The sequence below is a fragment of the Tachyglossus aculeatus genome, chromosome 19 (assembly GCF_015852505.1).
Source record: "Tachyglossus aculeatus isolate mTacAcu1 chromosome 19, mTacAcu1.pri, whole genome shotgun sequence".
NCBI lineage: Eukaryota > Metazoa > Chordata > Mammalia > Monotremata > Tachyglossidae > Tachyglossus > Tachyglossus aculeatus.
In genome coordinates this window covers 16,257,605-16,284,225 of record NC_052084.1, presented here as the reverse complement: position 1 = coordinate 16,284,225, position 26,621 = coordinate 16,257,605, and the positions used below count along the sequence as shown (strand labels likewise).

At 55.1% G+C, this 26,621-nt stretch overlaps 2 protein-coding genes across 7 annotated transcripts in view; one reads left to right on the top strand and one right to left on the bottom strand.

The window, feature by feature from the left end:
- The window catches only part of LOC119940642 (proline-rich protein 2-like), a 10,041-nt gene extending 3,387 nt beyond the window's left edge, over nt 1-6,654 (top strand). Inside the window, exons 3-5 of the mRNA XM_038760861.1 lie at nt 1,587-1,694; nt 2,787-2,803; nt 6,460-6,654. Of these exons, the coding sequence (XP_038616789.1) occupies nt 1,587-1,694; nt 2,787-2,803; nt 6,460-6,654 (320 nt within the window). The remainder of the gene's footprint in view (nt 1-1,586; nt 1,695-2,786; nt 2,804-6,459) is intronic.
- SLC29A1 (solute carrier family 29 member 1 (Augustine blood group)) lies at nt 5,994-26,621 on the bottom strand. 6 transcript variants are annotated; one of them, XM_038761006.1, is made up of 14 exons: nt 26,519-26,621; nt 21,054-21,218; nt 18,569-18,633; nt 14,581-14,662; nt 12,593-12,780; nt 12,329-12,468; nt 10,387-10,521; nt 10,153-10,250; nt 9,938-10,034; nt 9,628-9,722; nt 8,912-9,020; nt 8,694-8,779; nt 8,144-8,343; nt 5,994-6,782 (listed from the first exon to the last, which is right to left on the bottom strand). In XM_038761006.1, exons 3-14 carry the CDS (start codon nt 18,595-18,597, stop codon nt 6,671-6,673), a joined length of 1,371 nt encoding a protein of 456 aa, XP_038616934.1. In that variant the 5' UTR covers nt 18,598-18,633; nt 21,054-21,218; nt 26,519-26,621; the 3' UTR covers nt 5,994-6,670. The 6 variants fall into 6 exon arrangements, with proteins under 6 accessions (XP_038616934.1, XP_038616937.1, XP_038616935.1 ...); XM_038761009.1 differs by having other exon boundaries at nt 18,569-18,630; XM_038761007.1 differs by lacking the exon at nt 26,519-26,621 and adding an exon at nt 21,316-21,350.

Below are 26,621 nucleotides of genomic sequence, written 5' to 3'. Positions count from 1 at the left end.
ATGGGGCTCGCGGCCTTAACCCCCATTTTATAATAGTAATAATGACGGTCATGGGTTCAAATCCCGGCTCCTCCAATAGTCAGCTGTGTGACTTTGGGCAAGTCGCTTCACTTTTCTGGGCCTCAGTTACCTCATCTGTAAAATGGGGATGAAGGCTGTGAGCCCACTGTTGGGTAGGGACCGTCTCTATATGTTGCCAACTTGTACTTCCCAAGTGCTTAGTACAGTGCTCTGCACATAGTAAGCGCTCAATAAATGTGATTAAAAAAAGAGATGCACATCATTAACAAAATAAACAGAATAGTAATACGTACAGGGGTACTTGAGTCATTCAGCGTGGCTAAGTGGAAAGAGCCCGGGCTTGGGAATCAGAGGTCATGGGTTCTAATTCCGCTCCCCCACATGTCTGCTGTGTGACCTTGGGCAAGTCACTTCTCTGGGCCTCAGTTCCCTCATCTGTAAAATGGGGCTTAATTGAAGACTGTGAGCCCCCCGTGGGACAGCTTGATCACCCTGTATAATAATGATGGCATTTATTAAGCACTTACTATGTGCAAAGCACTGTTCTAAGTGCTGTGGAGGTTACAGGGTGATCAGGTTGTCCCACGGGGGGCTCACAATCAATCAATCAATCAATCGTATTTATTGAGCGCTTACTATGTGCAGAGCACTGTACTAAGCGCTTGGGAAGTACAAATTGGCATCACATAGAGACAGTCCCTACCCAACAGTGGGCTCACAGTCTAAAAGGGGGAGACAGAGAACAGAACCAAACATACCAACAAAATAAAATAAGTAGGATAGAAATGTACAAGTAAAATAAATAGAGTAATAAATATGTACAACCATATATACATATATACAGGTGCACTCTTCATCCCCATTTTCCTGATGAGGTCACTGAGGCCCAGAGAAGTGACTTGCCCAAAGTCACACAGCTGACAATTGGCGGAGCCGGGATTTGAACCCATGACCTCTGACTCCAAATAACAATGATAATTTTGGTATTTGTTAAGCGCTTACTATGTGCCAAGCACTCTTCTAAGCGCTGGGGAGGATACAGGGTGATCCGGTTGTCCCATGGGGGGCTCACAGTCTTTATCCCCATTTTCCAGAGGAGGGAACTGAGGCCCAGAGAAGTGAAGTGACTTGCCCAAAGTCACCCAGCCGACAATTGGCAGAGGCGGAATTTGAACCCATGACCTCTGACTCCAAATAATAATAACTTTAGTATTTGTTAAGCGCTTACTATGTGCCAAGCACTGTTCTAAGCGCTGGGGAGGATACAAGGTGATCCGGTTGTCCCCTGGGGGGCTCACAATCAATCCCCATTTTCCAGAGGAGGGAACTGAGGCCCGGAGAAGTGAAGTGACTTGCCCAAAGTCACCCAGCCGACAATTGGCGGAGGCGGGATTTGAACCCATGACCCCTGACTCCAAAGCCTGTGCTCTTACCACTGAGCCACGCTGTAACCTCCCCAGCGCTTAGAACAGTGCTTTGCACATAGTAAGCGCTTACCAGGTGCCATTATCATGATGATTAAGGGCGGGTTGGGCCCGGGACTCTTTTTTCGGCGTCGGCGGCAGGATTCTGGGCCGTGAGGCGACCGGTTTTCCAGCAGTTTCCAGGCCCGCCTGGGCGCCGCTCGGCGCTTCTCTGCCCCCGCTCGTCACGTGACCCGCCCCTTCAGACCCGTAGCCACGCCCCTCGCGCCGATTGGCGCCGCCCCCTCTAACCCCGCCCCTCACGCCCATTGGCCACGCCCCCTCGACGGAGCACTAGCCACGCCCCTCCCGCCCCATGGCCGCGCCCCCTACCGGCCGCAGGCCGCGCCCCCAACCTCCTCCTCCCTCCCCCCCCAAGCCCGAGCTCTTTCCATCATCATCATCATCATCATCAATCGTATTTATTGAGCGCTTACTCTGTGCAGAGCGCTGTCCTAAGCGCTTGGGAAGTACAAATTGGCAACATCTAGAGACAGTCCCTACCCAACTGTGGGCTCACAGTCTAAAAGGGGGAGACAGAGAACAAAACCAAACATACTAACAAAATAAAATGAATAGAATAGATATGTACAAATAAATTAAATAAATAAATGAGTAAATCAATCAATCAATCAATCAATCAATCGTATTTATTTAGCGCTTACTATGTGCAGAGCACTGTACTAAGCGCTTGGGAAGTACAAATTGGCATCACATACAGTCCCTACCCAACAGTGGGCTCACAGTCTAAAAGGGGGAGACAGAGAACAGAACCAAACATACCAACAAAATAAAATAAGTAGGATAGAAATGTACAAGTAAAATACATAAATAAATAGAGTAATAAATATGTACAACCATATATACATATATACAGGTGCTGTGGGGAAGGGAAGGAGGTAAGACGGGGGGATGGAGAGGGGGACGAGGGGGAGAGGAGGGAAGGGGCTCAGTCCGGGAAGGCCTCCTGGAGGAGGTGAGCTCTCAGCAGGGCCTTGAAGGGAGGAAGAGAGCGAGCTTGGCGGAGGGGCAGAGGGATTGGGGGCATTCCAGGCCCGGGGGAGGACGTGGGCCGGGGGTCGATGGCGGGACAGGCGAGAGCGAGGTACGGTGAGGAGATCAGCGGTGGAGGAGCGGAGGGTGTAACCTCCCCAGCGCTTAGAACGGTGCTTTGCACATAGTAAGCGCTTAATAAATGCCATCATCATTATTATTATTCCAACGTTTTCCCTCCCTGCCAATCAAGCAGTCTAGGAGATGTGGCCCCGGGGTCTAATCCAACCCTCTCTTGCTCCCGTCGAGGCTCCCTCAGACTCCAGGTGAGCAGGCCTGGTCTCCGTGGGAAAACGGGAAAAGGGGGGAGTCTCGCCTTCCTCCCGCGCCCTGCTGAGGCCTGTGGGACTGGGACGTCCCCAGCCCCCCCCCCCCCAGCACATAGTAAGTGCTCAATAAATATGATTGAATCAATGACACAGTCCATCATTATAATGCTTTATAAAATAAAGCAATTTCCCTCCCTCCACACATCCGCCACATCCCTTCCTCCCTTCAAAGCCCTACTGAGAGCTCACCTCCTCCAGGAGGCCTTCCCACCCTGAGCCCCCTCCTTCCTCTCCCCCTCCATCCCCCCCGCCTTCCCTCCTCACAGCACTTGTATATATTTGTACAGATTCATTACGCTATTTATTTGTGCATATTTACTATTCTATTTATTTTGTTAACGATGTGCATATGGCTTTAATTCTATTTGTTCTGACGATTTTGACACCCGCTTATATGTTTTGTTCTCTGTCTCCCCCTTCTAGACTGTGAGCCCGTTGTTGGGTAGGGACCGTCTCTCTATGGGGCCGACTTGGACTTCCCAAGCGCTTAGTACAGTGCTCTGCACATAGTAAGCGCTCAATAAATACGATTGAATGAATGCATGATGACAAGTTGGCCTTTCTCCCCGCTCCCCAGAAACACACACACAGGGTCCCTTGTTCTCCGGGATGCCCGGTGGGGCGAGCGGCCTCCACGCCGGGGAGGGGGAGGCCTGTCCCACCCCCAAAACGAGGGCAGCCGGCCAAACCTCGTGCTCGGGGAGTCCAGCATGGGGGACAGTGCTCTGCACATAGTAAGCGCTCAATAAATACGATTGATTGATTAATGGGAGAAATATCCCGGCAGGCCAAGAGAAGCGGCGGGGGACGGGAACTGGAAATGAGTTTCGGCCGGCCATCGGGGTGGGAGGACCAGCGAGTGACCCGCTGCCTGCGGTCACCTCCCTCTCCCCTTTTGTCCTCCGTCTCCCCCTTCTAGACTGTGAGCCCGCTGTTGGGTAGCGACCGTCTCTATATGTTGCCAACTTGGACATCCCAAGCGCTTAGTACGGTGCTCTGCACACAGTAAGCGCTCAATAAATACGATTGATTGATTGATTGCCTTCAAACCCCTACCACAACTCCACTTCTTCTGGGCAGCCTTTCCTGATAAACGCCTGCCCCGGCCCCTACCGTCCCCCCGAAATGTCAATCAATCGTATTTATTGAGCGCTTACTGTGTGCAGAGCACTGGACTAAGCGCTTGGGAAGTCCAAGTTGGCAACATATAGAGACGGTCCCTACCCAACAGCGGGCTCATAGTCTAGAAGGGGGAGACGGACAACAAAACAAAACATGTCGACGGGTGTCATAATCGTCAGAACAAATAGAATTAAATCAATCATATTTATTGAGCGCTTACTGTGTGCAGAGCACTGTACTAAGCGCTTGGGAAGTCCAAGTTGGCAACATAGAGAGACAGTCCCTACCCAACAGTGGGCTCACAGTCTAAAAGGGGGAGACAGAGAACAAAACCAAACATACTAACAAAATTAAATAGAATAGATATGTACAGGTAAAATAGAGTAATAAATATGTACAAACATATATACATATATACAGGTATATATATATATATATATATGTCGGTTCCCTCCACCCCGTCCCCAGGCCCCGGAGATCACGCGGCGAGCCTCTATGGCCACGTACCTGTTGCATCCCTTCACGGGCCTGTCGAGCCGACTCCGCTCTGCCCTCGGCCTCGCAACCTGAGGACTGCCGATGGGGGTGGGCACGGGCACGGGGGTAACCCTTGGGGTCAAAACGGGCCTATCGGCCGGGAATAATAATAATAACGGCATTTATTAAGCACTTACTATGTGCAGAGCACAGTTCTAAGTGCTGGGGAGGTTACAAGGTGATTGGGTTGTCCCACGGGGGGCTCACAGTCTTCACCCCTATGTTACAGATGAGGTAACTGAGGCCCAGAGAAGTGACTTGCCCAAAGTCACCCAGCTGACAAGTGGCGGAGCCGGGATTTGAACCCGTGACCTCTGACTCCAAAGCCCGGGCTCTTTCCACTGAGCCACGCTGCTTCTCATGATAATGATGGCATTTAGTAAGCACTTACTATGTGCAAAGCACTGTTCTAAGTGCTGGGAGGTTACAAGGTGATCAGGTTGTCCCACGGCAGCTCACAGTCTAAATACCCATTTTACAGATGAACTGAGGCACAGAGAAGGTAAGTGACTTGCCCAAAGTCACACAGCTGACAATTGGCAGGGCCAAGATTTGAACCCATGACCTCTGACTCCAAAGCCCGTGTGAGCCCGCCTTCTAGACTGTGAGCCCACTGCTGGGTAGGGACTGTCTCTATATGTTGCCAACTTGGACTTCCCAAGCGCTTAGTACAGTGCTTTGCACACAGTAAGCGCTCAATAAATACGATTGAATGAAGGAATGAAGGAAGCCTGAGTGGAGGGGGCCAACTGGGTCCCTCGACCCCCTTCCCATTTGGGCAAGGTGGACCCCACTGGGAGCCTTCAGGGGACATCAGGGGAGTCAGAGGTCATGGGTTCAAATCCCGGCTCTGCCACCTGTCAGCCGTGTGACTTTGGGCAAGTCACTTCACTTCTCTGGGCCTCAGTTCCCTCATCTGGAAAATGGGGATGAAGACTGTGAGCACCCCATGGGACAGCCTGTTCACCTTGTAACCTCCCCAGCGCTTAGAACGGTGCTCTGCACATAGTAAATGCTTAATAAATGTCATCATTATTATTATTCCAGCATTTTCCCTCCCTGCCAAGCAACCAATCTAGGAGATGTGGCCCCAACCCTCTCTCTTGCTCCAATCGAAGCTCCCTCAGACTCCAGGTGAGCACCAGGTGTCCCCTGGTGACATCAGGGGACCCCAAAGATGACCAGTGGGGAGAGACCTCACCCCCAAATTCATTCATTCGGTCATTCAATCGTATTTATTGAGCGCTTCCTGTGAGCGGAGCACTGTACTGAGCACTTGGGAAGTACAAGTTGGCAACATATCCATCCTGGAGCACCATCCCAGCCCTCCCCAACTCAGGATCCCTTCCCTCCTCATCCCCTTCTTCCCATCACCCAGCCACCACCCGTCCCGGCTATCCAGACCGGTCTGGAAAGGAGGAAAATACCAAGCACTTGATATATATATATATATTTTTTTAATCCCAGAGAGGCAAGCAGCAGGGCCCCGGGTGGGTGGGAGGCCCCCCGCCTCTGAACTGTATAAAAAGGCAATAAAATGGCAACGGTACACAGCTGCATTTACCCATGGGGGCGGGGGACAGGGAAGGGCTGGGATTCGGGGGGAGAAAACTCAGGCTGGAGGTCAGAAGGTGCAGGAAGGCCAACACGGTCCAGGGAGAGAGATATGGCAAGAAAATCTGGACGCTCGCAAGCCTCCTGCTCAATCCCATGTGCAAACACACACACACGCACGCACGCATGAACGCCCCCCCCCCCCCACATACATACATAAAAACTCAGTGATTGACCGAACGAATACTGTCTTTCCCAGAGGTGAATCTGGTGTCCATTTTAGCTTTGCAGATCACTGCAGCCTTAAGCCCAGGCTCCAGCCTTCCCCGTCCCCTTCCCCCACGTACTGGATTCGGGGTTGGGCCCCTCTCCCCGGACAGGAAGGGTCGCCGAGGCCCAGGCAGCCCCCCGCAACGTCCCCCGGGCCCGAGGAGGGGGGCAGGGGACGCATCACCCCTTCTCTGCTGGCTTGGGAAGCGGCAGTGACGGAGCAGAGTTCGGCTCGGGGGGCAAGCCGAGGCCAAAGGGAGAAGAAGGCCGGCCCGTCGGACGGTCCCCCCCCCGCCGGCTCCTGACCGGGGCCGGAGCGGGTCACACGACGGTCCGGAACAGGAAGGAGAAGACGGCCCCCAGCGCCAGGCCCAACGTCAAGAAGAAAGCCATGACGGCCCCCGCCGTCTCCGCTTCCGTCGCATTCACCTTCCTGCAAGGCGGAGAGAATCAATCAATCAATCAATCGGATTTATTGAGCGCTTACTGTGTGCAGAGCACTGGACTAAGCGCTTGGGAAGTACAAGTTGGCAACGTATAAGAAGGGGTCGGCCGTCACTCGGCTTCAACCCCCAGCCCCCTCGCCCCATTTGGGTTAGGGCTCCAAGCCATCCTCAGGCCCTGACTCCAAAGCCACCAGCTTTGCTAAGCTCTTCGTCTATCTCGCCTCCGACCTCTTCCCCCGTCAATCAGTCGGATTTATTGAGCGCTTACTGTGTGCAGAGCACTGTACTAAGCACTTGGGAAGCACAAGTTGGCAACATAACCTCCGGCTTGGAACGCCCTCCCTCCTCATATCCCTCAGACAATGACTCTCCCCACCTCCAAGGTCTTATTGAAGACAAGACTTCCCTGAAAAAGCCCTCTTTTCCTTTTCTTCAACTCCTTTCTGCGCCGCCCTGACTTGCCCCCTTTATTCATCCCCCCCAATCCAACCCCACGGCATTTTTTTAATGGTGTTTATTAAGCGCTTACTATGCGCAAAGCACTGTTCTAAGCGCTAGGGAGGTTACACGCGGAGAAGCAGCGAGGCTTAGTGAAAAGAGCCCGGGCTTTGGAGTTCAAATCCTGGCTCCACCACTTAGCTGTGTGACTTTGGGCAAGTCACTTCACTTCTCTGGGCCTCAGTTACCTCATCTGTAAAACGGGGATGAAGACTGTGAGCCCCTTGTAACCTCCCCAGCGCTTGGAACAGTGCTTTGCACATAGTAAGCGCTTAATAAATGCCATCATTATTATTATTAAGGTGATCAGGTTGTTCCACGGGGGGCTCACAGTCTTCATCCCCGTTTTACAGATGAGGGAACTGAGGCACAGAGAAGTGAAGTGACTTGCCCAAAGTCACACAGCTGACAACTGGCAGAGTCGAGATTTGAACCCATAACCTCTGACTCCAAAGCCCGCTCTTTCCCCTGAGCCACGCTGCTTCTCCACGAGCCCGGGCTTCGGAGTCAGAGGTCACGGGTGCGAATGCCGGCTCCGCCATGTGTCAGCTGGGTGACTTTGGGCAAGTCACTTCACTTCTCTGGGCCTCAGTTACCTCCTCTGGAAAATGGGGATGAAGACTGGGAGCCCCCCGTGGGGCAACCTGATCCCCTTGTAACCTCTCCAGCGCTTAGACCAGGGCTTTGCACATAGTAAGCGCTTTCTAAGTGCCATCAAAAAAAAAAAACAAACCCTGCCTCTTGGATTTCTGCGGCTCCCTCGACCCGAGGCTAAAGTCCAGGGGGTCAGAGGAGAGCGACCTCACCCTCCGGCCCCCGGCCCGCCCCCGCCTAGCCCTGCCCGGCTCACTTGGGTCCGAAGCACATGCAGAGGCTGACGAGGTAGCCGTTGGAGAAGGCGAAGAGGGCGTTGATGAGGAGGAACCAGGCGTCGTGGGCAAACAGCACGGGCAGGTTTCGGCGCGGCTGGACGTTGCACAGCATGAGGGCGGGCACGAAGACCAGACGCGCCAGGACCAGGGCCGGGAGCCAGCGGCTGTCCTTCCCGGGCTGCGGGCACAGGGGATGCCAGTCACGGGGGCACGGGGGCACCAGCCCCAGGGAAACGGGGGCACGGGGGCACTGCGGTGTCGCCAACCTCGCGACCTCGCCCACGTGAGAAAGCCCGGATCCAGCCGGCCAGGAATTTGCCACCCCCCCGGGAGCTGGAGGCAGGAGGGAGCACCCTCCAGACGGGAATGTGTCTGTTATATCGTCTTATTGTACCCTCCCAAGTGCTCTGCACACCCTAAGCGCTCAAAAAATAGGCCACGGATTGATTATTCCCCTATCCCGGCCCCCGCCGAGGCACTCTGCTGCCCGAGGAGATCCCGGACCTCCGCCCATCCTCCTCCACTCACCCACATGCAGATGGCCGTGAGGCTGCGGCCTGCCCAGTCAAAGATGTTGAAGGTGAGGAAGCAGGAGACCGGAACGAAGTACTTCCCTGGGAAGAGGGAGCGGGGAAGTCGACTGTATCCCCCCTCCGGGATGCGGCCTCCCGCCTAGCCACCCCAGCGCTTAGTACAGAGTAGGCGCTTAACAAAGAGTGATTCGTTATTATCCGTTATCTCCTCACCCCAGGTGCTGCTCCCCGCGATGGAGGACTTCACATCGGCGGCCACGGCAGGGAAGACTCCAATGGTGACCGTGAAGACAAAGCAGACGGACAGGGCCAGCTCCCAGATCTGGGAAGTGGGGGGGATTCCACGTGAGTGTCAATAAGGGATTGGGGGCAGGAATGGGACGGATCCCACCCCTGGGCATCCAGAGTCCAAGCCCAAGGGCGGGAAGTGGATGATGGCAAGGGGAACGAAGTCTGTCGGAGGTGTGCGCTTTGCCGTGGTACTCTCCCAAGCGCTTAGCACAGTGCTCTGCCCACAGTAAGCGCTCAATAAACACCACTGATGATGATCAAAGAGGAGATGCAGTCCGGAAGATAATAATAATGATGGCACTTGTTAAGTGCTTACTGCGGGCCAAGCACTCTTTGGAGCGCTGGGGGGGATACAGGTTGTCCCACCTGGGGCTCCCAGTCTTAATCCCCATTTTCCAGATGAGGTGACTGAGGCCCAGAGAAGTGAAGTGACTTGCCCCAAGTCACACAGCGGACAAGCGGCGGAGTCTGAATTGGAACCCATGACCCCTGCCTCCCAAGCCCGGGCTCCTCCCACTGAGCCACGCTGCTGCGGACTCGGGGATGAACTGGAGGAAAGGGAAGAGACCCCCGCCTCACCCATCCCACCCCATTCCTATCATTCCCGCCTCACCCACCCGCCCAACTGGCCCACCTACACTCTTAAAGATGGAGATCATGGAGCCGCTCTTCAGGGGGGTCTGGGTTCCGGAGGCGACGGTTTCCTTCTCGTCCCCGGGGCCAGATTCCTCTCCTGGGGGAAGAAGAGATGGGCCCAGGTGGGGCGGGGGAGCTCGCCGGCCTCATCTCACCCTACCCCCCGGATTCTCCATCTCACCGTGCCCTCTTCCCTCTCACCCTCCAGCTCCCCATGCCCACTCCCTCGCGCTCCTTTCCCTCCTCGCTCCCTCACTCCCGCCCGCCCTCACCTCGGGCTCACTCCCGCGCCCTTCCTCGCTTTTCACCCACTTTTCTGGATCAGGTCCATCTTGGTCTCCTGCTCCCCGGGACCCTCGCCCACCCGATACTCATTCTTATCCTGGAGCTGGTAGTAGCGGAAGAATTCCTGGGAGGGCAGGGAAGGGGAGGATGTTGGCGGCTGAGGGCTGGCCCCCCCGCGACAGCCGCCACTTCCGACTCTCTCGGCCAGCCCCCTCGCCCCCCGGGCGGCCCCCAACTCTCACAAGTTTAGGCAGGACCACGTAGGACACCACGGCCAGCACGATGACCCCGCAGGCCGTGACGAAGTAGCCGAAGGCGCTGTCCGACAGCTCCGAGCCGCCTGCGACGGGGGCGAGGGGTGGGTGGGCACGCTCCCGCAGCCCCCACGCACCGGACCCGCCCGACTCCGCCCCGGCCCCCGGCCCCAACACCGAGGGACCCCCCGCCCCGCGAAGGGACGGGCATCCCCGACTCACTGGCGATGGCGCAGATCATGGCGAGGGCGGCGAAGGTGCCAGCCAAGCCTTGGCCGCTCATGATCGGTGCAGTGTAGCTGACGGGCAGGAGGCCGGCCAGGCCAAACAGGCTGCCCTGCAGGATGGCTCCAAAGGCTGGTGGACATAATAATAATGACGGTATTTATCATCATCAATCGTATTTATTGAGCGCTTACTGTGTGCAGAGCACTGTACTAAGCGCTTGGGCAGTACAAATTGGCAACATATAGAGACAGTCCCTACCCAACAGTGGGCTCACTGTCTAAAAGGGGGAAATAATAATAATAATGATAGCATTTATTAAGCGCTTACTATATGCCAAGCACTGTTCTAAACGCTGGGGAGGTTACAAGGTGATGAAGGTGTCCCACGGGGGGCTCACAATCTTCATCCCCATTTTACAGATGAGGGAACTGAGGCCCAGAGAAGTTAAGTGACTTGCCCAAAGTCACACAGCTTACAAGTGGTGGAGCAGGGATTTGAACCCATGACCGCTGACTCCAACGCCCGCGCTCTTTCCACTGAGCCACACTCATTTGGACTCATTTATTAAGCGCTTACTACGTGCAAAGCACTGTTCTAAGCGCTGGGGAGGTTACAAGGTGATCAGGCGGTCCCACGGGGGGCTCACAGCCTTCACCCCCATTTTCCAGATGAGGGAACTGCGGCCCAGAGGAGTGAAGTGACTTGCCCAAAGTCACCCAGCTGACAGCTGGCGGGGCCGGGATTTGAACCCACGACCTCTGACTCCAAAGCCCGGGCTCTTTCCACTGAGCCACGCTGCTTCTCATTCAGTCATATTTATTGAGCGCTTAACTGTGTGCAGAGCACTGGACTAAATGCTTGGGAAGTCCACGTTGGCAACATCTAGAGACAGTCCCTACCCACCAGCGGGCTCACAGTCTAGAAGGGGGAGACAGGGAACAAAACAAAGCATATTAACAAAATAAAATAAATAGAATAGTAAGTGCTTAACAGATACCACACAAAAACAGACTTTCCTCTCCTCATGGAGACATGGAGAGAAGGGTCAGGGGCCGCGGGCAGGGAGGAACAGGCAGGCTGGCGCGGGGGAGATCAGGAAACAAGCAGGACAGAGATGGAGAAACAGAGGACAGCAGGACTAAACCCTCCTTTCTTCTTCTCCCGCTCCCTTCTGCATCCCCCAATTCATCCCCGCCCCCGGCCCCACAGCACTTAGGTACATAGCTGTAATTTCATTTATTTATATTGACATCTGTCTCCCCTTCTAGACCGTAAGCTCGTTGTGGGCAGGGAGCGCGTCTGTTTATTGTTACGGTGTACTCTCCCAAGTGTTTAGTACAGTGCCGTGCACACAGTAAGCGCTCAATAAATACAATTGACTGAGGGAGGTGTCAGGGAGAACAAGGCAGGCAAGGGGAGGTGGGGGCTGAGAGGAGGAATGGACGGAAAGACAGACGGGGAGAGAGGAGGGGGAGCGGAGCAGAGAGGAGGGAGAAGCATCCGGTACGGCGAAGGTTCATGGTCTTAATTAATCCCCGTTTTACAGATGAGGTAACTGAGGCCCGGAGAAGTGGCGTGACTCGCCCAAGGTCACACAGCAGGCGAGTGGCGGACCCAGGTCCTCTGACTCCCAGGCTGGTGGTCTTTCTACTAGAGGCCGCGCTTCTTCCCCGGGCCCGACCCGTGCCTGATTGCGTCTGACCTGATTGCCTGGTCGCTACCCCAGCGCTTGGCGCATAGTGAGCGCTCAACAAATAGCAAGATTAGAATTATTACTGAACAGCAGGGGGGCGGGGAAGGGGGGGAAAGGCAGTCCCGGATTCGCTGGAGGAAGGAGAAACAAGTTGGCGACGGTGGGAAGAAGACGAGACAGAGGACTCAAGGTGACCGCTCTTCCCCCCCGCCGCCGCCCGTCTCCCACAGTCCCCCGGCTCACAGTTGATGAGGATGATCTTGACCATGGTGAGGACGAAGAACGGCAGCGGCAGGAGCGGGACCCAGACCAGGGCGGCGGTGACCATGAAGAGCAGCAGGATGGCCAGGAGGCTCCCCAGGATCCGCACCCGCTGAGGGATCCTGACGGCGGCGGCGGGCGGAGAGAGGGGGGCTCAGCGATCCGGGGACGGGGAGGGACAGGCCGGGATGGAGTGGGAAGAACGGGGATGGGCGAGCCGGGGCAGGGTGGTCCGGACTCCCTCACCTCTGGTGGACCAGGGAGTTGAGGCAGGTGAAGAGCAGCAGGGGCAGCATGGCGCAGAGCGTCATGAAGTTGTTGAAGGCGCCGGCCAGCGTCGAGGGGGACGACACCCCGGGAGGCTCCGGGGCGGAGGCGCCGCTCCGCTCCAGCGCCGAGCCGTTCTCAGCGGACTGCAGGCGGCTGGTGAAGTACTGGGGGAGCAGGGGGCGGTGAGGGCCCTAGCATCTCCCCAGCCCCCCGCGACGGACCCAGACCCCCAAAACCCGCACACAAAAATAACCGTTGTGATATTTGTTACAATCAACTGCATTTATTGAGCGCTTACTGTGTGCAGAGCACTGGACTAAGCGCTTGGGAAGTCCAAGTTGGCAACATCTAGAGACGGTCCCTACCCAACAGTGGGCTCGCAGTCTAAAAGGGGGAGACAGAGAACAAAACCAAACATACTAACAAAATAAAATAAATGGAATAGATTAGAGTAATAAATACGTACAAACATACACCCTTACTATCTGCCTGGCTGAGGCAGACACCAGGTTGGACACAGTCCCTGTCCCATAGGGGCTCGCAGCCCTAATCCCCATTTTACAGACGAGGGAACTGAGGCACAGAGAAGTTACAGCGTGGCTCAGTGGAAAGAACATGGGCTTTGGAGTCGGTGGTCGTAGGTTCGAATCCCGCTCTGCCACTTGTCAGCTGGGTGACGTTGGGCAAGTCACTGAATTTCTCTGAGCCTCAGTTCCCTCATCTGTCAAATGGGGATGAAAACCGTGAGCCCCCTGTGGGACAAAGTGATCAGCTTGTAACCTTCCCAGGGCTTAGAACAGTGCTTTGCACATAGTAAGCGCTTAATAAATGCCATCATCATTATTATTATTATTCTCTGAGCCTCAGTTCCCTCATCTGTCAAATGGGGATGAGGACTGTGAGCCCCCTGTGGGACAATGCGATCACCTTGTAACCTTCCCAGCACTTAGAACAGTGCTTTGCACATAGTAAGCGCTTAATAAATGCCATCATCATTATCATTATTATTATCTGTGCCTCGGTTCCCTCATCTGTCAAATGGGGATGAAGACTGTGAGCCCCCTGTGGGACAACGTGATCACCCTGTAACCTTCCCAGCGCTTAGAACAGTGCTTTGCACATGGTAAGTACTTAATAAATGCCATCATTATTATTCTTCTTCTCTGTGCCTCAGTTCCCTCATCTGTCAAATGGGGATGAAGACTGTGAGCCCCCTGTGGGATAACGTGATCACCTTGTAACCTTCCCAGCGCTTAGAACAGTGCTTCGCACATAGTAAGCACTTAATAAATGCCATCATTATTATTATTATTGCTTGCAGAAGATAAGGGGCAGGGGAGAGATTGGAACCCAGGTCCTTCTGACTCTCAGGCTCGGGCTCTATCTGCTTTGGACCGCAGTCGGATACTGACTGTGCTATCCTTTCAGCGCTATGCGCCATGCACTGTGCTAAGTGCTGGGGTAGAGGTGAGAGAAGCAGAGTCATCCGCAGTCTCAGGCTGGGCCCCTCGCTCCCAGAATGTCCCGATCGTATTTATTGAGCACTTCCTGTGTGCAGCGCACTGTGCTAAGCGCTTGGGAAGTCCAAGTCGTCAACATATAATAATAATAATAATAATAATAATGGCATTTGTTAAGCGCTTACTCTGTGCAAAGCACTGTTCTAAGCGCTGGGGGGATACAGTGTGATCAAGTTGTCCCACGTGGGGCTCACAGTCTTAATCCCCATTTTTACAGATGAGGTCACTGAGGCTCAGAGAAGTGGAGCGACTTGCCCAAGGTCACACAGCAGACTTGTGGTGGAGCCGGGATTCGAACCCAGGACCTCCGACCCCAAAGCCCGGGCTCTTTCCACTGAGCCACGCTGCTTCTCTATAGAGGCGGTCCCTACCCAACAGCGGGCTCACTCCCACCGTACGGCGCCCAGCCCTCTTCCCTCCGCCCCTCCGCGGCCGCCCGCTCACTTGAGTGGCCGTCATGAAGAAGTTCCACGGCAACAGGGTGCCCAGGCCCAGCACAAAGAGGATGATCCACACCGCCTTGCACCTGGGCAGGGTAGAGGCCCGTTAATATGAGGAAGGAGCGACCGGAAAACTGGACCACCCGGACCCTGGGAGTCCCCGGAGGCCTCCCCAGATGCCCGAGAGTTTGACGGGCGGCAATAATATAATAATAATAATAATGGCATTTATTAAGCGCTTACTATTTGCAAACTGAGGTGACCCAAGACCTCTGGCTCCCCTCCCCTCCCTCCGGCCCAGGAGCTGGGGCGGTGGGAAGCCTGGAAGGGAAGGAACGGGAGAGGACCGGGAGGCTGCGCGGAAGGGGTGTCGGCTCGGGCTGGTAAACAAAGTCAAATCCTGGTGGGGGCGGGTGGATGGACGGATAATAATAATAATAATTGGCATTTGTTAAGCGCTTACTGTGTGCAAAGCACTGTTCTAAGCGCTGGGGAGGATACAGGGTGATCAGGTTGTCCCACGTGGGGCTCACAGTCTTCATCCCCATTTTACAGATGAGGGAACTGAGGCCCAGAGAAGATAAGCGACTTGCCCAAGATCACACAGCTGACCTTCGGCAGCACATATACTAAAATTGGAATGATACAGAGAAAATTAGCTTGGCCCCTCATCATCATCATCAATCGTATTTATTGAGCACTTACTATGTGCAGAGCACTGTACTAAGCACTTGGGAAGTACAAATTGGCAACATACGGAGACAGTCCCTACCCAACAGTGGGCTCACAGTCTAAAAGGGGGAGAGAGGCCACTCTCCTCTCCCGCCGCCACCTCTGCCCATCCTGGCCCACCCACCCTGGCCCCTGCGCCAGGATGACACGCAAATTCGTGAAGCGTTCCATAATTTTTTTTCAGCGCTCAGAACAGTGCTTTGTACATAGTAAGCGCTTAATAAATGCCGTCATTATTATTATTATGTGGAGGAGTCAGGATTCGAACCCATGACCTCTGACTCCAAAGCCCGGGCTCTTTCCACTGAGCCACACTGCTTCTATGGGCTTCTACGGATGGGCTGTGGGGGTGGGGGCTGGTCATCCCCCCCCACTTCTAGACTGTGAGCCCACTGTTGGGTAGGGACCGTCTCTATACGTTGCCAACTTGGACTTCCCAAGCGCTTAGTCCAGTGCTCTGCACACAGTAAGCGCTCAATAAATACGATTGAATGAGCGAATGGATCTCTAAAAAGGACAGAATGAGGGACCTAGGACTGACTGCCTTTTGGTTCCCAGTTGGCCCTGTCCCCACCCAGTGAGGAAGGGGAGACGGGGGAGAGGAGAGGCAGTGGCCCCGAGGAGGGGTCTGAGGGCTGAAGCCCTCCTCCACTGCCCTTCACCCTTCCAGAAAAAGACCAGGCTTTGGAGTCAGAGGCCGTGGGTTCAAATCCCGGCTCCGCCAACTGTCAGCTGGGTGACTTTGGGCAAGTCGCTTCACTTCTCTGGGCCTCAGTTCCCTCCTCTGCAAAACGGGGATGAAGACTGGGAGCCCACCGGGGGCCAACCTGACCACCCTGTAACCTTTCCAGAGCTTAGAACAGTGCCTTGAACATGGTAAGTGCTTACGAAATGCCATAATTTATTTTAATTTATTTTTTCCCCCCCTCCTCTGCTGCCTCCCCCCAACAGAGGGGCGCCTGGAAGTGATTACGTCTGGGTTGATGGGGGAGGGGGCAGAGGGGAAGGGGGCCGCCTTTCCCAAACAGAACCGGTTTGGTTGGTCCAGGGCAGGGGGTAGGGGATTTTGTGCGTCAGGCGACCAGAGGCCGGGTGGGCGGGGGTTGCCGTTGGATGGAGGGAAGGAGCACTGGTCCTGAGGACATCTATCACACTCCCACTCCGGTGCTCCCCTCTCCTGCCCGGCCTGGCAGACGGCTCACACCTGCTCACGGGGCCTGGGAAGGTGGCGGCGGGAGAGGAGAGTGGCCTCTCTCCCCCTTTTAGACTGTGAGCCCACTGTTGGGTAGGGACTGCCTCCGTATGCTGCCAATTTGTACTTCCCAAGCGCTTAGTCCAGTGCTCTGCACATAGTAAGCACTCAATAAATACGATTGATACGATGATGATGGCCAGTTCCCTGACCGTTCTGCTCTCCCCAAAATGTGGGGACTTGGTGTGGTGGGTGGGGACCCCCAGGGTGGGCAGAGCTTTCGCCAAGATATGTTGGCGGGCGGCGGGGGTGGAATGAGAGGAGGGGGAGTGGGGAACGGCAAATGTGGCAGGATGGGGCAGGCCAGTGGGTGAGGGGGCAGACTGAGGGGTGAGGGGCTGCCAGGGAGGGTGTGAGGGGGTAGGCGGAGGGGCTAAGTGGGGGGACATCTGGGGGGCGAGAAGGTAGGCCTGCAGATGAGGGGGCAGATCAGGGGAGAGGGGACAGACTGGAGGGTGAGGGGGCAGGCTAGGAGGGTGAGGGGGCAGACTAGGAGGGTGTGAGCCCATTTTTGTTTTTTTTAATAGTATTTATTAAGCGCTTAGTATGTGCAAAGCACTGTTCTAAGCGCTGGGGAGGTTACCAGGTGATCAGGTTGTCCCTCACATTCTTCATCCCCATTTTCCTGATGAGGTCGCTGAGGCCTGGAGAAGTGAAGTGACTTGCCCAAAGCCCCACAGCTGACACGCGGCGGGGCCGGGATTTGAACCCACGGCCTCTGACTCCAAAGCCCGGGCTCTTCCCACTGAGCCACGCTGCTTCTCTGTTGTTGGGGAGGGATTTTGCCTCTGTTGCTGAATCATAGTTTCCAAGAGCTTAGTACAGTGCTCTGCCCACAGCAAGCGCTCAATAAATACGATCGAATGGGTGAATGAAAGGGAGGGGTCGGGACTGAGCAGGTGAGGGGGCAGACCCGGGGGGGAGGGGGTAAGATGGGGGGCGAGGAGACGGGCCGGGGGAGCAGGGAGTTTGAGGGGTTTGAGTCTTGGCACGAGGCTCTGAGTAGTTCCCCCTTCTAGACTGTGAGCCCGCGGTTGGGTAGGGACCGTCTCTATCTGTTGCCAACTTGGACTTCCCAAGCGCTTAGTACAGTGCTCTGCACACGGTAAGCGCTCAATAAATACGGCTGAATGAATAAATGAATGAATATGTTGCCAACTTGGACTTCCCAAGCGCTTAGCACAGTGCTCTGCACACGGTAAGCGCTCAATAAATACGACTGAATGAATGAATGAATATGTTGCCAACTTGGACTTCCCAAGCGCTTAGTACAGTGCTCTGCACACGGTAAGCGCTCAATAAATACGACTGAATGAATGAATGAATATGTGGCCAACTTGGACTTCCCAAGCGCTTAGTACAGTGCTCTGCACGCGGTAAGCGCTCAATAAATACGACTGAATGAATGAATGAATGAATATGTTGCCAACTTGGACTTCCCAAGCGCTTAGTACAGTGCTCTGCACGTGGTAAGCGCTCAATAAATACGACTGAATGAATGGGAACGGGCCCTGGGGTAGTGGGAAGCCAAGTTTGGCCAGCTTGCCTCTGAAGGAAGAACATCTCCTTGCTCCCGGCCTTCCTGGGTCCGGATTCCTGGCAGCGGAGAGGCGGGGGAGGGAGGGGTTGGAAGCACTGACTGAGCGCAGGGGCGCAGATCCACTCAGCCCCAGATCCCCACAGAGATCGCCCGGGCCACTGAGGCCCTCTGCTTCGCCCTTTCCGCCCCAGGCCGAATCAACCACTGGTATTTATTGAGCGCTTCCTGGGTGCAGAGCACTGTACTAAGCGCTCGGGAGAAAACGAAGCAACAGAGTTGGGAGACGATGTCCCCCACCCACGCCGAGCTTGCAGGCTAAACCGGACAGCTCCCAACGGCCTCTTGGGGGGCACGGAGGTTGGCCATACTGCTGCTCCCTGCCCTCCCGGGGGACCCCAAGGCAGAGACCCTCTCTCCCCCCATCCCACCCTCCACCCCTGCCCGTCCCCACCTTCCCAGGAGTGATACCTGTCCTGAGGCTGGTTGTTGGTGGACATGATGCTGGTGGCACTGGTCTGCTCGAGGCCCAACTTCTGAAGGCAGAGAAGAAGTCAGCCCCTGGAATGCCCCCCGGGCTCCCCTCCCGACCCCGGAGGATGCAGAGGACGGGGCATCTGTCCCGCTCCCCTCAGCCGAGGGAACCCTGGCATTCCCTGCCCGGCTCACCCTACCTCCGCCCTGACTGCCGGTCCCCGAGGAGAGCCAAGGACTCAAAGGCTCCGCTTCCCGCTCTCGCTCCCGCTCTACCTGGCTCTCCGCCGGCCCCACCGCTATTTTTATCTGTCGGTGGCGACGACGACCCACCAAAACCTCTAGTTTGCAGCCGGAAAACGGAGGAGGGAAGCCGGGAGGGGGTAGGGAAGGGGAGGAAGGAGGAGGAGAGGGAGGGAGGGAGAGAACAGAGAGAGACTGGAGAGAGAGGGAGAGGGAGGGAGGCAGGGAGAGAGAAGGAGGGAGGGGAAGGGCGGAAAAAGGAGAACGAGAAGGGGAGGAGGGGTGGAAGGGAGAAGGGGAGAGGGGGGCTGGGGAGGGGAGCAGGAGGGAAGGGTGAGGAGGAGGAGAGGGGGTCTGACAGGAGAGCAGGGTGGGGGAAAGGGAAAAGAGGAGGAGAGAGAGGGGCCTGAAGCAGGGGGAAAGGGAGATGACTAGGAGGAGAGGGAGCCTGGGGTCTGAAAGGAGAGCAGGGGGAAAGGAAAAACAGGAGAGGTGCCTGGAGCAGGGGGAAAGGGAGACGATGAGGAGGAGAGGGGGGCCTGAGGCTGGGAGGGGAAGCAGTGGGGAAAGGGAGATGAGGGGGCCTGGGCCCAGGAGAGGAGCAGTAGGGAAGGGAGAAGAGGAGGAGAAGGGGGCCTGGAGCAGGGGAGATAAGGAGAGGAGGAGGAGGAGGAGGAGGAGGAGAAGGAGGACGGGGGGGGGGGGCGCCGGAGCAGGGGAGAGGAGCAGGGTGAAGGGAGGGAGAAGAGGAGGAGAAGGGGCCTGGAGCAGGGGGAAAGGGAGAGGAGGAGAAGAGGAGGGCCTGAGATCAGGAAGGGAAGCAGGGAAGCAGTGGGGAAAAGGAGAAGGGGAGAGGAGCAGTGGGGAAGGGAGAGGAGGGGGAGAGCAGCGAGAGAGGGGGTCTGGGCCTGGGAGAGGAGCCGGGAAGGGGAGCCTGAGGCCTGGGAGAGGAGCAGGAGGGGAGGAGGAGGAGGAGGAGGAGGAGGAGGAGGAGGGGGCCTGGAGCAGGGAGAGGTGTAGTGGGGGAGGAGGAAAGGGAGAGGAGGAAGAAGGCGTCTGGAGCACGGAGAAAGGGAGAGGAGGAGGAGGAAAGGGGGGCCTGAGGCTGACAAGGGGAGCAGTGGGGAAAGGGAGAAGAGGAGGAAGGGGGCCTGGAGCAGGGGAGAGAGGCAGTGGGGAAGGGAGAAGAGGAAAGGGGAACCAGAGGCCTGGGAGAGGAGCAGGAGGGAAGGGAGAGGAGGAGGGGGTGGGGGAGGAGGGGGCCTGAGGCCAGGGAAGGGAGCAGGCGGGAAGGAGAGAGAAAGGGAGAGGGGGAGGAGGAGAAGGAGGAAGGGGGCCGGAGGGAGAAGAAGGGGTTGGAGACAGGAGCTTGGTGGGGGCTGTTGGGAGCGGTTGTGGGAACACCCTTCAGTTCTCCGCAGGTAGGACGACCCTAAGGTGGCCGGGCCTCACCTCACGCCCAGGGGAATCCCCCGCCCTTCCCCGGGGCCATCGTCGTCGCTCACCTCTTATTGGGACTCTCTGCACCCCACAACCGGCAGCCCTTTTCCCCCCAGCCTCAGACCCTCTGGATCTCTCTCCCTGTTCCGGCTCATTTTCCAAGAAACACTTTGTAAGTGCCTGGAAGGGGAGCAAGCAGGAAAGTGGGCCCTTCCTGGTTTTCCTGTCCCAGCCCCCTCCCCCCCCGCAGCACTGGGGACCCTGCAACTTCCTTGCCCCCCCGCCCTTCGGGAGAAATCTCGAGGCCTTGGCCCGCTCCCCTAAAATCTCGGGCACCCCCAGACTTCCCTACCCAGCTCTCAGTTTCTCCCTGACTCAGCCAGTCTGTCCGTCTGTCTCTCTCTCGCCTTCCGCTTTCTCCCCCAGGGAGCGGCCTCCCTTGAGACCCTTGAGTTCCTGATGGCACCAAGGCCCCTTGACCCCTGACCCGGAGAGAGGGGCCCCACCCGACTAGCCCTGGCCCCGCCAGAGGGTCCGGAGGGCTGGGGGCGGGCTCCGGGTGGGGATTAGGCGTCTGTAAGACAAGATGGCACGTGGGATACGTCACGTTTGGGATGGTGTGTCACCTCTGCGGGCGTGCACCCCACATCGTGCCAGGTCATGCCCAGCGCCCGACGAGGAGACCCCATTCATTCATTCGCTCGTATTTATCGGGCGCTTACTGTGGGCAGAGCACCGTACTAAGCGCTTGGGAAGTGCAAGTCGGCAACACCCGCGGCCCCCCGCCCCACATGCTCACCGGAGATCCTGGGACCCCAGGTCAGGCGGACTGGACGTCTCCTGAGGGGGCGGCGACCCGTCCGGTGAGGGGGACCCGGGAGTTCTGGCTCCTCACTCGGCGTTTCACCGGCTCTCTGGGGCCGGAGTGGGAAGACCCATGTCCCTCGAGTCGAACTCTGGGGTGCTGGAGGAGCAGGACGGCAAATAGCAAAGAAGGCTCCCTACCTCTCCTCGCTGGGCACGGTGGACTTTTCATTCAATGGTATTTATTGAGCGCTTACCGTGTGCAGAACACTGTACCAAGCGCTTGGGACAAGTTGGCAACATCTAGAGACGGTCCCTACCCAACAGCGGGCTCACAGTCTAGAAGGGGGAGACGGACAACAAAGCAAAACATATTAACAAAATAAAATAAATGCAATAGTCAATATGTAGGAGTCAGAGGGGAGGCCCAGGCCGGGGGGATCGGGGAGGGAGGGTGGGGGGCGCTTTCTTGGGGGAACAGGTGCTCCCCTCAGATAACTGTGGTCACCGGGACGACGGGGAGATAAGGGAGCAGAATCAGGCTGAGGGTTGGGGGCCTGGAGAGGGGGAGACAGAGTCAGAGCCAAAGCTGGGGGCCGGGAGGAGGGAGAAAAAGAGAGGGACAGGAGAAGCAGCATGGCCTAATGGCTAGAGCACAAGCCCGGGAGCCAAAAGGACCCGATTCTAATCCCGGCTCCGTCTCTTGTCTGCTACGTGACCTTAGGCAAGTCACTTGATTTCTCCGTGCCTCAGTTCCCTCATCTGAAAAACGGGGATTAAGACTGTGAGCCCCACGTGGGACGCGGACTCTGTCCAACCTGATTAGGTTGTATCTCTACCTCAGGGCTTTCTTTTCTTTTCTTTAAAATGGTATTTGTTTTAAGCGCTGGGGTAGATAGGGGATGTGCGTGTGCAGTGCAGTGCCTGGCACCAAGTAAGCGCTTAAGAAACGACGCTAAAAAAACAAAAAAGAGGAGACAGGCGGGGGTCGGGTGTGGAGGGAGAGCCCGGGGAGAGGAGAAGGGAGAGCAAAATGGGCGTGAAGGACAGAGACAGCTGCGGGTCACCGGGGATGAGTGACTAGGGTATCGAGGGGAGTGGAGAACGACAGGCCCCAGCCTGGACTGGCCCGGCCAGAGTCAGCTGAGCCACCGGGCACCAGACGCCGTGACGGTGCCCCCTCCGCAGACCAGGGGAGGGGCCGGGCAGAGGAGAGCTGGGCGAGAGCCCTGCTCTGCGGCAGGGATCGCTTTCTCCTCCTCCGGTCGAAAGGAAGGAGCTCGGGGGTCAGGCGCAGGGGGCACAGGCGGGCACGTGCCCAGGAGCCAGACCTCTCCCTCCGCCCAGCCAGTCCTCACGTGCCCCCCGCCCCGCCTCCGTCAGGCGAGGTGTTTGCGTCTGCCCTGGCAGCGGCCCACGGGGGCCGCTGGCTTGGGCGCATCTGGGATCCTTCAACTGTGGTTCGGGGAGGGGGAAGGGACGGGACCCAGGGAGACGCCATGACCCACCTCCACCCCCACCCCCTTCCGCTCCTCTCCCACCCCAAACTCTTAGGCCCAGGGACCCCCGAACGACAGGCCCAGGCCGGACGGCTTCCACCCCGAACCCGATGGAAACGGGGTGGAGGCTGAGGGGACCCCAAATAGCCCATCACTGCAGTGTGAGCGCTCCCCGCCCGCTCGGAAACTCCCTCCGGCCATCATCTTCTGCTCTCAGATAATAATAATAATGATGGCATTTATTAAGCGCTTACTACGTGCAAAGCACTGTTCTAAGCGCTGGGGAGGTTACAAGGTGATCAGGTTGTCCCATGGGGGGGCTCACAGTCTTCATCCCCATTTTGCAGATGAGGGAACCGAGGCACAGAGAAGTTGCCCAAAGTCACACAGCTGGCAATTGGCGGAGCCGGGATTTGAACCCATGACCTCTGACTCCACAGCCCGGGCTCTTTCCACTGAGCCACACTGCCCAGATCCCTCCTCCCATAATAATAATAATAACGATGGTATCTGTCAAGCGCTTACTATGTGCCAAGCTAAGCGCTGGGGTCAATACGAGGTAAGCAGGTTGCCCCACGTGGGGCTCACAATCTCAATCCCCATTTTAAAAATGAGGGAACTGAGGCCCGAGGTCACACAGCAGACAAGTGGCGGAGTCCGGATTCGAACCCATGACCTCTGACTCCCAAGCCCGGGGTCTTTCCGCTAGGCCCTGCTGCCGAGGGCTCCATTCCTGGAACCCCCCTTCCCGTCCCACAGCCCCCTCCTCTCACGCCGAGGCCTTCGGCTCCTGGGACCCCCGCTCCCGCCCCATCCAGATCAATCAAATACGATTGATTGATTGATTGATCCAGACCTCCACGCTGGGCCTTCAGTCAGGGCGAAGTGAGAAACTGAGGCTGCATCCCGAGGCCATCTCGGTCCCCCCGGTGCGATGGGGGGGCTGTGGGTGGGAGGCTGGTAGGGGTGGGTCTGTATGCCTTATGACTGTCACCCCCTTGGGAGCAAGAAGAGCCCGCTGTTGGGTAGGGACCGTCTCTATATGTTGCCAACTTATACTTCCCAAGCGCTTAGTACAGTGCTCTGCACACAGTAAGCGCTCAATAAATATGATTGATTGATTGTACTTCCCAAGTGCTTAGTACAGTGCTCTGCACACAGTAAGCGCTCAATAAATACGATTGAATGAATGAAAGAAGGTGGGAGGTAATAATAATAATGATGATGGCTTTTGTTAAGTGCTTACTACGTGCCAAGCACTGTTCTAAGCGCTTGGGGGGGATACAAGGTGATCAGGTTGTCCCACGTGGGGCTCACGGTCAATCCCCATTTTCCAGATGAGGTGACTGAGGCCCGGAGAAGTGAAGCGACTCGCCCAAAGTCACCCAGCCGACAGTGGCGGAGCCGGGATTAGAACCCACGGCCTCCGACTCCCAAGCCCGGGGTCTTTCCACGGAGCCACGCTGCTTCTCTATATATGTATATATGTTTGTACACATTTATTACTCTACTTATTTTACTTGTACATATCTATTCTATTTATTTTATTTTGTTAGTATGTTTGGTTTTGTTCTCCGTCTCCCCCTTTTAGACTGTGAGCCCGCTGTTGGGTAGGGACTGTCTCTAGATATTGCCAACTTGGACTTCCCAAGCGCTTAGTCCAGTGCTCTGCGTACAGTAAGCGCTCAATAAATTCGATTGATTGATTGATTGATTCTCTAAGGCCGGGACCCAAGGCTGGGAGGAGAGTTGTTTAAGGGGACAGTGGAGGAGCGGGACGGGGGGCCCCAGGGCTGGGGCCGGTGAGGGGGAGATGAGGGATTAAAGAGGCCAGGGACAACAGGAGCAGGGGGAACGGGAAGGGAAACAGGAACTGGAGGTGGGGAGAAGATAGGAACAGCCAAGGGAAGAACACGGGAGCTGCAAGGGAGTGGAGGAAGAGGAGGAGGGTGTGTTGGGAGAGACAGGAAAAAGCAACCAGTTCTCTGCATCCTCATCTTTGCCCCTCGGCCCGCTCCCCATCCCAGAATCCCACAACCTCAGGGTCTCGCTAACGTACATATTTATTACTCTATTTATTTTATTCATCATCATCATCATCAATCGTATTTATTGAGCGCTTACTGTGTGCAGAGACAGACAACAAAGCAAAACATATTAATAAAATAAATAGAATAGTAAATATGTACAAGTAAAATAAATAGAGTAATAAATACGGATAATTTACAGTCTAGAAGGGGGAGACAGACAACAAAACAAACCATATTAACAAAATAAAATAAATAGAACAGTAAATATGTACAAGTAAAATAGAATAATAAATATGGATCATTTTCCCAAAGCATCATTCAGTGACTCAATCGATCTAATTTATTGAGCGCTTACTGCGTGCAGAACATCGGACTCATTCAATCATTCATTCAATCGTATTTATTGAGCGCTTGCTGTGCGCAGAGCACTGGACTAAGCGCTTGGGAAGTACAAGTTGGCAACATCTAGAGACGGTCCCTACCCAACAGCGGGCTCACAGTCTAGAAGGGGGAGACAGACAACAAAACATATTAACAAAATAAAATACAGAGAATAGTAAATATGTACCAGTAAAATAGAGTAATAAATATGGACCATTTACAGTCTAGAAGGGGGAGGCAGACAACAAAACAAAACATATTAACAAAATAAAATAAATAGAATAGTAAATACGTACAAGTACAATAGAGTAATAAATATGGGTAATTTACAGTCTAGAAGGGGGAGACAGACAACAAAATAAATAGAATAGTAAATATGTACAAGTACAATAGAGTAATAAATATGGATAATTTACAGTCTAGAAGGGGGAGACAGACAACAAAACAAAACATATTAACAAAATAAAATAAATAGAATAGTAAATATGTACAAGTAAAATAGAGTAATAAATATGGACCATTTACAGTCTAGAAGGGGGAGGCAGACAACAAAACAAAACATATTAACAAAATAAAATAAATAGAATAGTAAATACGTACAAGTAAAATAGAGTAATAAATATGGATCACTTACAGTCTAGAAGGGGGAGGCAGACAACAAAACATATTAACAAAATAAAATAAATAGAATAGTAAATATGTACAAGTAAAATAGAGTAACAAATACGGATCATTCACAGTCTAGAAGGGGGAGACAGACAACAAAACATATTAACAAAATAAAATAAATAGAATAGTAGATATGTACAAGTAAAATAGAGTAATAAATATGGATCATTTTCCCAAAGCATCACTCAATGAATCAATCGATGCAATTTATTGAGCGCTTACAGCGCTTAGAACAGTGCTTTGCACATAGTAAGTGCTTAACAAATACCAACATTATTATTATTATTATTATTATTATTATTATTATTATTATTATTATTACTGCGTGCTGAGCATTGGACTCAAGTCCCCATCCGGTCCACACCTCACGCCACCGGACGGATCGCTTTCCTGAAAGACTGCTCGGTCATTCATTCAGTCAATCCTATTTATTGAGCGCTTACTGCGTGCAGGGCACTGTACTAAGCTTCTCCCACCCAGTCTACACTACCCACCGACGCACGGATGGCTTTCCCGAAGCATCGCTCTGTCAATCAACCCGTCAAAGAGCAGGCCTGGAAGTTAGAAGGACCTGGGTTCTAATCCCGGCACCGCCACACGTCCGCTGTGTGACCGTGGGGAAGTCACTTCACTTCTCTGGGCCTCAGTTACCTCATCTGCAAAATGGGGGACGGACACACGGACAGCGTCCAACCCGATTAGCTTGTACCTACGCCAGAGCCCGGCGTGTGGGAGGCGCTCAATAAATACCGATAAAGAAAAAGAAAAATCAGTGAGCGCTTCGACTCCCTAATTCTCCTCCCCTCAAAACCTTCCACCGACTTCTTGGACGTCTCTGCGCCCAGCAAAATCTCACAACTTCTTCATCAGCCCCATCTTACCCTTCTGCTCTCTTCATCGGGATTCCCGGTGAGTCTCCCAGGCAGCGTGGCTCGGAGGAAAGGTCGTGGGTTCTAATCCCGGCCCCGTCACTTGTCAGCTGGG